The 11,906-nt window shown below is 37.4% G+C and overlaps 1 protein-coding gene across 1 annotated transcript; it reads left to right on the top strand.

The window, feature by feature from the left end:
* Positions 1-1,456: 1,456 nt before the first annotated feature.
* On the top strand, positions 1,457-10,491 carry LOC145779796 (sugar phosphate exchanger 3-like). Its single transcript, XM_082591441.1, has 12 exons — positions 1,457-1,513; positions 2,015-2,107; positions 3,669-3,700; positions 4,168-4,219; positions 4,299-4,541; positions 4,854-4,998; positions 5,217-5,356; positions 5,941-6,082; positions 8,339-8,440; positions 9,108-9,263; positions 9,896-10,005; positions 10,351-10,491. Exons 1-12 carry the CDS (start codon positions 1,457-1,459, stop codon positions 10,468-10,470), a joined length of 1,392 nt encoding a protein of 463 aa, XP_082447567.1. The 3' UTR covers positions 10,471-10,491.
* Positions 10,492-11,906: the final 1,415 nt, after the last annotated feature.

Below are 11,906 nucleotides of genomic sequence, written 5' to 3'. Positions count from 1 at the left end.
GCAGTAGATGAAATGTAATTCCTGAGTTGAAGCACTTGCTGAGTTGTCGCATGCCGAATGGTCCGATGACCTTGCAACCGTGCCAAATTTTCAACTTACTATCCTATTTTGGTCTCAAGCACGTTATAACATTCACGTTTTTCGCTTCTACCTTTTTCTGGATATCTGCTATGCTTAATAACAAGTGTTGCTTTTTTACTGAGATAGTCAGAAATAAAAACAAACTGAACTGAGTTAAATCGTTACTAGTGGCGTAGCTAGGGAATGTGCCGCCCGGGGCGGATTCAGATTTTGCCGCCCCTTCAAGAAAAAGCATGTGAAAATGAAAGTTTTTTAATTGACTTTAAGTGGAATTATTCTATGTTTTGAACCAGTAGCGTAGCCAGGAATTTTGAAAGGGGGGGGGTTTTAAGGGCCGGCGGGGAGTCTGGGGGGCCTCCCCCAGAAAATTTTGAAAAATTACTTTGGATTTGGTGCATTCTGAGAGCATTTTCAACAAAAATGTGGGTATAAATATTCCTGTAAAATGGTGCTGTCCGGTGGCATAGCAAAAGGATAAGATCATGTTTTCTTGGGCATTTTTCGGTAACTTAATAAAGCTAAGTCTCTATGTTTTCTTGTTGCTAATTCCTGGCTGAGATATTTGAATGTTTGGTATTGGCAAAACTCGCTCTTTTAATAGAGTTTCGTATAAAATTAGGCAAACTTTGTTTTAGAGACATATAGAGACTGAAAGCATCATTGTAACCCCCCTTTGGCTACGCCACTGTTTTGAACGTTGCCATTCTGTTTGCTTTTATTTTTCGTGTACTTTTGCATTATTAACCAAAAAAACAAAACGTCCTGTCTGAAAGTGCCGCCTCCCAGACGTATATGCTAAACCATCACAGCACGCTTAAAATAGTGATACCTTTCAAAGTAAACGTTTTCAACCGCTTTCGCTTCTACCTTTTTCTGGATCTCTGCTATGCTTAATAACAAGTGTTGCTTTTTTACTGAGATAGTCAGAAATAAAAACAAACTGAACTGAGTTAAATCGTTACTAGTGGCGTAGCTAGGGAATGTGCCGCCCGGGGCGGATTCAGATTTTGCCGCCCGGGGCGGATTCAGATTTTGCCGCCCCTTCAAGAAAAAGCATGTGAAAATGAAAGTCTTTTAATTGACTTTAAGTGGAATTATTCTATGTTTTGAACCAGTAGCGTAGCCAGGAATTTTGAAAGGGGGGGTTTTAAGGGCCGGCGGGGAGTCTGGGGGGCCTCCCTAATTCATAAATTAGGGGGACTCATAAATTCAATGAAATGATAAAAATGAACAGAGAGCTTCACGCTTGTTGTTTCTTTCATTAAAACCAATGTATCTTATTTTATTAAATCATGCCAAATTTTTGTTATTTTCAAGCTTTGCAATATTCCATACATCGCGAAAATCGTTCAGCAATTCAAAAGACCTGCTATCAATGCAGTGGACACCAACTGCTTGCAATGCATCCTGGCCTTGCCCTTCTTCTTACGAGGTAGGTTTAAACTTGATCCACTTTATGCTACTTGCTCACAATGTCAAAAAAAAAAATTATAAAAACTTCAAAGATCTTCTATGATTAGTAATAAAGTAATGTTGACGCTCTTAAACCTCTGCACCATTTTCTGGATGTTGGGAGAATTATATGTCGTCAAGGTAGGATCCATTAGCCTAGTAGCCTATTGGGTGCAACAACAAAAAAATAATATGCAGTAAATAAAATCAGCCAGGTTTGGTAGCTAGTGGGCTATAAATCACTTATAGAACTTTTGTCGCAGTAAAAGCGGCTTCTTCAGTAATCTTATGCAAAAAGAAACTAAACCTGACTGATTTTATTACCTAGAGCAGGCTACTATTAATGCTTCATTATTTTTTAAAGTAGCCTAATCGACATTACATTCAGATATGTTACGTTCCTGGAAGTTACCACATTACAACAAATCTAATAACCTGATTGAAATATAACTTTTTTATACAAGTGTGTGATTTTTTTCAGCAATGGAATTCTCATAATTTCTTTCCAAACGACGACGCAGCGGAGCAATTTTTAGGTGGATTGGATACTGCGTTTCAAATCCCGTATGCTATGGTACGTCGACACCATGGCTACATGATTGGATTTCTTGTTACAGATAAACAAAATAAACATTTTTTGCAGTAGAATTTTTCGAGAACATGTATGCTAAACAGGTTCCTTTGTGAGCATCTATTGTCTGTTCCATTCATATTGGGTCCTTGCAGTTAGGCTACATTACTTTTGACCCGCGTGAACTGCGTTAACAAGTTCACCAGCAAAGTTGCCTTCTGGACTTACTGCGATTGAAAGTTTCCAGATGCTGATGTGAAAGAGTAGCCTATCTGTTGCAGTTGGGTAGCCAGAAATATTTTTAGCTAGCCCACTTTGAATCGTGAAGAAGTGCTGACAAGAAGAAGACAACAAGAAGACAAAAAAGCTAATGCATATAAACCATATAGGCCAGGGGTGGGCAAACTTTTTGTACTGAGGGCCACATTTGAAAAAATGTTTCAGCCGGGGGCCGCACACTCTCATTACAAATGACTCATGATATCGTCACTTATTTTTCCAACACGTCTAACCACAGTTCTCCTCAATAAGGCAATGCTATCCATTTTGGTTTTTTGTTCTGGACACATAGCTACGTCAAAAATGCATTCCTTGATAAACTCACCGTGTGAAACGGCTTGTTCGTTTTTACAAGTTTGTAAGAAACCATAAAACTGGCTTCCGTTGCAGCCTCTTGTATGGTCGACTGTTTGGTGAAAACACTCTGTTGTTTCTTCAGCTTGTTCACTAGCTCTTGGCATTTCCGTTTTCTTTCTTCACTGAAATTTTGTCCAAAGTTTGCGTGCTTGGTTTGGTTGTAACTTTTTAAATTGTACTCCTTGAAAACAGCCACGGACTCACGGCACAACAAGCAAACTGCTTTCTTCCCAATGTCGATAAAATAGTATTTATTCAAACACTGTGCGTCTCAAGTCACAATAAAAAGCTATTTTTGGAGGAAAGTAGAAGTACTGGTAGGCCTACGGTAGCCGCTACCGTATTTGTATTTTATGATCAAACAATTGAATCAAACAATGCGTGAGAGCATGTTGCAATACATGCGCAACTGACGTGTGTGTTTACGCACTGAAAGTGAAGAGAAAAACACACTCGTAAAGGGAATAATATTTTGTCATGTAACATGTTTAATTAAAACAATAAGTGATGAGTAGGAGTTTCTGCAAGTGCCGGCGGGCCGCATAAAATGGTCTCGCGGGCCGTAGTTTGCCCACCCCTGATATAGGCTATTGCACAATGCATATTTGTCACAGTGCACAGTGCAGTGCACACTGTGCACCGTGCATATTCAGCTGCGTAGCTATTAACGACAATGCAACCATTTGTTAGCATTTTTCAGTATTACATTCTGTCTACACTTTTCTTGTGCAAACAGATGTTGGCTTATTTCAAACAAACAAGGCATATTTATTCCAATGGTCATAAATATCAACTGTACACAAGTTTTCTAGGCCTAATTGGTGAAATTTAATCGAGGTATTGTGCCGTCCTTAGGTGGCTTGCAATGGCCATGGTTGTTTTGGAATAGTATAGCAACTAAGTTATCTTCTTTCCTCTTTATTTGCAGGGTTTATTCGTCAGTGGAGCATTGGGCGATAGGTCAGTTTTTAATTGCGACATTGCTCTATAAATTCATTAGCAGGCTTGCCGACAGTAAATATGAAACTTTAGGATAATTTTGAACAAATCAAAATAACAATAATGGAATTAGAAGAACAGACAAATAAAGTTTACAAACAGTCACGTGGATTGGCCATAACTTTAAAATAGAATTTTGGTTTTGCTCACATTGTTTGCGGCACGTTGAAACAGAAATGCACTTTTGAAAGCGACTTTAGATTTTTAGCTGCATGACACTCAAACTCTTTGTTACTATAGATAAAGTTTTGTCTCTATTGGTCACCATAAAAATTTAAAACTTTTTCTTGAAATTGTGGTTTTGTTCATTTTTCGAAGAAGATATTGATGCAAAATCTACACCAATTAAAGTTCTTCAATAAAGTTATGGTTTAATTATTACGTAGTTATGTTATTTATTAGTTTGTTAAAGTAAATATTTTCTGTAGATTTCAGTTAAGAATTCTTCTTGCTGGGGGGATGTGGCTTTCCGGTTTGACAGTAAGTCTTTCTCAAAAAATGTTTTTTATGTATAGCTCCTATTGTGACTTATTTGTAACTCAAAAAAAAAAATGTGTAGATGTTATGTTTCGGGACCTTCACAGAATTGGGGCAATTTTACGACAAAGCCTTTTACATTTCCATGTGGATACTCAGCGGTATATTTCAATCCGTTGGGTGGCCATGCACCATTGCAGTTATGGGAAATTGGTTTGGCAATCCTGTGCGAGGACTATTGTTTGGAATATGGAGCTCTACCTCTTCAGTTGGAAATATAGTTGGCTCCCTGATCGGTTCAGCATTGGTAGATTACGGATACGAGGTAGGCTTGTAAACTCTTGGAACTGTCTTATAAAGCACTCATAATTTGAAAAAGTGTAAATATGGATTGATCTGTTCTGTCAAAAAGAAAGTCTTCACAATACGTTATGGACCCTTTTAAATAAATTTTTACCGTGTCACCGCAATGAAGTGTTTTGCCATTTTGGTCTAAAACGACTTCTGTTTGACATAATACGTTTTTAAACACTTTTCCATCCGCGAGGTGTCGTTTCATCCACTGCGTTTCCTTGTTTTCACGCTGCAGTGTGAAGTACTCAGCCTACTTTCTAATGTATGTAATAACTTTTCACAGGTATTATTTCTGTGCACATCAATCATGCAGATTTGTGGCGGTTTCGTGATATTTTTTGGGCTTCTTAGTTCGCCCACTGAGATTGGTCTCGATGTTTCTGGCCCTGTATCAAACAGTTCGACAGATCGTGCACGTCACATTCGTGGTTAGTGACTGCGTGATGCATTGATGTAGTATTGTTGCATAGTTGCATTATGCGAGATGCATTGTTGCTGTAGTAGGTTTACTTTAATGGGTATGAAAATTCCATTTGCTTAGTACTTTTTAGGATTATGCAGCAACAGTCAAGGAAAATTTGCAATTTCTGATTTAAAAAGTAACTGAATGTGGGGTAGGCGAAATCAAAAATCTTTTTTTTTTCAGGCTCTTCACAATCTTTAGCCTCCATTGCGCAAAGTAGTCAGCTGGATGGAAGCAGCGAAACTAAACCCTTGATTCAAGCTGAAGTTGCGTCGAAACCAATCAACTTTTTTCAGGCCTTTTTATTGCCTGACGTAATATTGGTGAGTAGGCCAACTAGCGGTTTTAGATTTAGCCAGTTCTTTAATTGATTGACTGCAATAAATATCAACAAGGTTTTAGTTTGAGAAACAAATAATATTAGATACAAAACTTTTATAGTTTTCTGTAAACACATACGCAAAAATAGAATATTAATCGGCCTACAACTCAGTAAAGTTTAGACTACGATATAAATATAACTACAGTAAGATATAATGCATTATTTATGATGATAAAACTAAGCAACCACACTGCATTTAACATAATACATTATTAAACTAAACACAAACTATAAACTACGAACATTTTCGGCCATACACGTTCGTAGTTTATAGTTTATGTTCACTTTGATGTATTATGTTAAAGACCTTGTGGTTGCTTGGTTGTATCTGTCTATGGTTGAAGAAAGTCACCTCTTTACCAAAATTGTATACAATTTCGATTGGAATGGACGTGGCACAAATTAATTTTTTCATTAAGTCGCACATATAGACCACGTTTAATTGCTTACTTTACGGTAAAGTCAACAGATGTGTACAGAGAGTTCACGATTTGTTTGTTGGAAGAAATTCAACTTTTTATGCAGTATTCTCTCGTAAATGGCGCTGCAAAGTTTGTCAACAATTCCATGGTATACTGGCTACCTTACTATCTCAGAAACAATTATGGGTGGACAGTGTCAACTGCAGTACAACTGTCAATCTGGTATGACGTCGGAGCAATTATAGGTAGGCTAAGTACATTATGCTAATTAAGTTATGAATTGGTCTAGTGGTGCGGTATTGATGAACCCAGCCTCATGGGCGAAACACGTGTCTATTGCTGAGTTCTTGCTACACTCGACTGCCGAAAAACACAAAGTTATGAATTCTTACGTAAAAAATCCATGTTTCAGTTCAATGGCAGATTTAAAAAAAGGAAAAGTTTGTTACGCTTAATTTCAAACAAGTGTTTTCAGTTAACTATAAGTTAAAAATTAATTTGACCCAAACCGATGGTAGGCTACAGAAGTAGGCTAAACTAAGACACGGTTTTATTGCATTTGATAAGAAATTAACTCAGGTTTTAGTTGAATAAAAAAGGTTCCCAACCTTTTTTTGGCTGTTACCCTAATCTCCACCCTGAAGTGAGCCAATTACCCCCACAATCAATTTTCAAAAACAAAAATGTTTATTGCTATGTATTTCAAAGGGCTAACTATGACAATCAAAATGCAATACAATACTGAATACAAGATAACAACGCGTGGTAAACATTCAATGCGAAGGTCAGGCCTGGACTTCAGGCGCCAGCTTTGTGATCCTGGGCTTTGTGGTAGGCTACTGAGGACAATTCTTGTGTCGCTTTCGACATCCTGGCGATTGCGCTTCTTTGTCTTCCTTCCCAAGACAGTTAAAAATCCTTGTTCACAGCGATACGTTGTTGAAAAAGATGTCAGGATATTTAATGCCCGTGTCGCTAATGTTGGTGCGTCCTGGAGTCTGCTAAACCAGAAGGTTTCTAAGCCTTTCCCATTGAAATCAAGTTTCAACGCTTTGTTCATTCGGAGAGTGATAAATTCTTCTTTGGCCGAAAAGTCGTCATCATCCACCTGGCTGTCATCACATGTGAAGGGCTCAGTGCACCATTGAAAACTAGCCGTGTTCAAATTCGGAAAGTAGTTGTCCATCTTCTAGGCTAGCTGGCCTAAGTGGTTAGCTATGTCCTTCTTCAACGCCGCTGTCAACTCAAGTCCATTGCCTCCGAGATACATGTCAAACGTCTAAAACTGTGCTTCTTCCAACTCGCTTGTTCCACAATTTAACCTTTGCGATAAATGCTGCTCCGGCTACTTTGGTGTCGATCACAGTTACATTCTTGCCTTGAATTAAAAGATTGCCTTTGTTCGATTCACCAAAGATATCAGCCAGGTAGCACAGCTGGGAAATCCACTGTTGGTTAGAGAAGTATTCAGTCAAGTCGGACTTCTTTTCTATCAGAATAACATGGACAGCCTCACGAAGTTCGACCAGACGGGTTATCCTTTGCCATGAGACAGCCATCGTACTTCTGTGTGGTACAGTAATACTTCGTATATTTCTCCCATCTTCTTGCACAGTTCCTTGTAAAGACGACTGTTCCATTCCTTCGCTTTTATAAAGTTTACAACCTCCGGTCTCGTTACCCGCCGAAAACAGGCAAATTACCCCCGGGAGTAATTTACCCCCAGGTTGGGAAACACTGCAATAGAAGGGCTTTTGTTTATCGTAAATATCTGTGTTTATCGTAAAATGACAATTGGTACCGATAGTAGTTTAATAAATCTTGTTATGATAACTTGCATTGCGCTATTAGAATCAGGCCTGGATATTCACAGCATGCTCATGGTTGCTTGTTAATTCAACTACCCATATACTTGCTTTACATCTAGCCTACTGCAAAGACTTTGTTAAAAAAACAGCTTACTGGTAACTTTTCAACTGTCTTTGTAAACAAGTATTCTTTAAATATGCTCTACGTAACATTTGCTAACTGTCTTCTGTAGCTCATTGTACCAGCTGCACTACAAAACTTTCTACGATTTTAAAAATAACCACCACATGTTTAAAGCACTACAAACTACCGCCCTGGTAGTGTCATGAGAATAAGGCAATGGCTGCGAGCCTTCATATCCCCTTCTCTAGATATTCCTGACTTCGCATAGTCAATTAAGATACTGTAATACACTATACAGTTGGTTTGATGGCACAAAGGCTTATTTTTTTTTAACTACAGTATAAGCACAAACTTTATTAGGTACCTTTTCTGAAACTGTTTGGCCATAACTTTCTGTTGGGCGTATTAATTTCTTGGAAGCTTGCTCTAGCGAACCACTACTTTAACATTGATCAAGGAAATGTTTTGATTTAGCGTCTACAGACATCGAATCAATGTAAAAGGTGGTTAATGTGTTGGCTGGAAACGTTGACCAAGCCTGCTTTTTATTAAAACCTACATTTTTTCAGGTAGCATTGTATTTTCGTTTTTAAGCGATTGGATAGAAAAGAGAGCCACAACTTTAATGCTGATGCTGGTTTTAACACCGTTTGCTCTCTGGGGTTATCATGGTCAGTACAGTAGACTTAATTGCTTTCAAAAAAGACGAATGGTATTTTATTCATTAAACAGTTTTTGTGTATTCAGGAATGCTTGAGGTTTTAGTTTATTAAGCTTTGAGTAAGCATTAACAATTTACAATTTCAGCAAAATTGTTTGAATAGCCAATATTAAATTCGTGAAGACAGGTCGATCTGACCAGTTAGCCGCAGTTTTCTCGTATCTAGTTTATATATTGTTGCTATGCAACCTCAAAGGTTTTTGGGCTACTGCTCTTTTTCAATTCTAGATCATATTTTACGAAGAAGTGCTTGCTGCATATTGTTGTTCAAATCTATCCTTATTGGCTAATGGTTTGCTCAAGAACGTATACGTTCGGAAAGATTTTAAAGTTTTTAACATAGCCTCTAAGCCTGACTATAAATTAAACCTAGAGTTAGCAGAAGCAGTGGAAAAGACTTTAACGCTTGAACTTCAAGCTGGCAAAAAGCTGGCTGCAGACTATGCAGGTGATAACTACATTTTTGAAAAACGACAAAGAGGAAGATGGTAGTTCATACTTCCAATTGAAACATGATTTCATTAATCCAGCACCAGGCAATGTTTTGTAGAGAAAGATGCTTTTGTTATCACTAAGTGCTCAGCATAACTTATGCAACGTTTTAAAATATTTTTCAGAATCTCCCAACAATATGGTAATTAATAGCGTTTTAATGGCGACTGTTGGTGCATTCCTCGGAGGTGTGTCCAATATCATAGGAACAGCAGTGACAGCAGAAGTTGGAAAACAAAAAGCTGTCGGAGATCACACTGATGCTCTAGCTACAGTAGCAGGTAATATTTACACTTTTTACAGTCACGTTTTTTTTGGAAAAAAAATGTTTTTTTTTTGGAAAAAAAAATGTTTTTTTCATGATGCGCTGCTCGACATTTACTTTGTGAAATTACTTTTCCTACTGAATTTTTGGTATTATTTATTTGAACGCTTGGGCGGCAGCTGACTTTGTTGACTTTTTGGTCATTCGCTGCCATCTTTGTTGTGCAAACTATTTGCCGTTTGTGTTTGTAAGTTGCAATTTGTTTTCTCGCCAACAAAAACAAATAAACTGACCAGAAATAATACACGAATATACCAGCCCGGTGTTTTCCTTCAACTTCTTAATATCTTTGTCTTTCCATCTGATAAAAGTCTTCAAAACGTGTAAACTTGTCTATATTGGTAGCCTACCGTAATGGTAGTTGACACCCGCTGTGGTGTCTGACAAACACTTTTACAGAGTTTGTTTCCTTAATGGTGCTTTGTTGCTCCTTGCTTAATAAGATTGTTAGTAAGATTGTTTGATGGTGATACAAAGTGTTCCTACACCAATGTAAATATTCTTGTGGTGAAAATGTTTAAGTACCATTATGTTATATATCTGCTTGTGCTTCCCATGTAAAGTGACTTCTCTTTCTCGTATTGACAGGTATAATCGATGGCGTAAGTAACATAGGAGGAGGAATTGGGCAGTTGCTAGTGCCCATCATCCATGTCAATGCTGGGTGGAGTTGGGTGTTTTTATCATGGATGATAGCGGTAAGATCGCTTTATTTTTTTTAATAGGTTAGCTCAATCAAATTCCTTTATTCTGGAAAATGCGTAGCTTTTAAATCGCACGTAATGACAAGGTTCCAGATATTTTGTTTTACGTCATCTTTGTCTGTCTATAGCTGTTTTTTTAAAACATTTTTGTGACATTTTTAATATTTTATAAAATACGTTCTTTCTTTAAAGAAGAACTTTAAATCAGGGCTTGGTTTGATCCGGAACAAACCGGAATTTAATCGAGAACTTTTATTTTGAGACCTGGTTCATTCGAAGCTGGCAGTATTGGAGAGCTGTGTTATGATAAACAGCTTTATTATTTTTATTATTTTTCAGATTGGAATTGCTATCACTTTTTTGTTTCCCATTTTCCTGAAGGAAATTCGCTCTTCAAGTTTACTGCGCAGAATGAGCAAATCATTTGATAAACTGCTTAATAAACGCAATGGAGACTGATGTAAACCTGCTGCAAAAATAGCCAACCTTTATAATGTAATAGGTTACAGGGATTCTCAAATTTTTATTTTGTGCGATTCTATTTCAGAAAATATTTTTTTATGCTACTCCTTGGTCCGCTGTAGGCCCATTTTCAATTTGTTTAACGACCCTAAAATTAAATTGGGGTCGCGACTCAGAGTTGTGGAAGCCCTGGGTTAGTCTACGCCGTGGCCGACGTAAACTCTAATGGTTTTAGATAAAGACTTAATCTAAAATAAGACACAAGTATAAGCAGACCATACACAATTGAATACACGTCAATCCATGATACCCAGGGCCGGATTTAGCCTAAGTGCTGCCCTAGGCAGATAAGAAAAGTGCTGCCCCCACAAAAAAAATTTTCGATAGTGCGCTACGATTTATATTTTCAATTCCTTACAAAAAAGTTATTTGCACTGTTTATTTGAATACATCAATGAATGTCATTGTATAATGAACTAATTGTTTAAAATCGCTCACGGCTGGCTTTTTCTCTTGCAAACAAATCAATAATTTCTTCAAAGTCTGTAGAAATAAGTAAAGTTGAGTTAAATGTTCAAAAATGTGAGATCATTCATGTGATCATGCTTCAACGTAGACCGCCGTGCATTCTTGATCAGCTTTAAAATAGAGAATGATCGCTCTGCACTGAAATTGGTTTACATACTTTAAGCATCAAGGCAAGTACACAAAATAGCCTGGAACTTTTCCATCAACCTAACATTGACTAAAAACATTTTTTCTAGGCTCCTTTAAATCTACTAACAGTGAAACAAACCGAACAAAGATTAATAAAAATTGCACAGACAAAGCCTATAGTCCTCCATACTAAGCGAGACAGATAACTAAAAGAAGCGCTAAGCAGCACATATTGTTGAAAACCAATCAAGCGTGAAGTACTCTAGGGGCGATGATTTGCCATACATGACTTGCCGCACTGTTTATAAATGTGTGTGATGTGATAACATATTTATTAATTGCTATATATCTGAATATATCTGTTGTGAATTGTTATATTCACGTACAGTAGGCTATTAGCAATGTAACATATTCGTATATTTTGTCGCCCTAGGCAACTGCCTACTCTGTCTACTGATAAATCCGGCCCTGATGATACCAGAAATTGATACGGAGATACCAATGTCTGACATCTTCGCTTCTTGGACCACTGATGTTATTTTCAGCTCAACACATGCAGCAGTTGAGCTATATCTATAGTCTGATTCGATTGCTTGTGGGTAATTTTCACAGCTAAATATAGCTAGTACGTAGTATAGCCTACTTAACATTGGTATATCATCTGTTATGAAATATATCACGCCATCAACTGGTCATGCCACTGTAACTGTTAAATTATTTTAAATTTTTACATGCTGTGTCCATCTTGTGCTGTTTACGTACAAATGTCATCAACC

This window comes from Aplidium turbinatum, chromosome 11 (genome assembly GCF_918807975.1).
Source record: "Aplidium turbinatum chromosome 11, kaAplTurb1.1, whole genome shotgun sequence".
NCBI lineage: Eukaryota > Metazoa > Chordata > Ascidiacea > Aplousobranchia > Polyclinidae > Aplidium > Aplidium turbinatum.
This window is presented reverse-complemented; position numbering and strand designations above follow the sequence as displayed.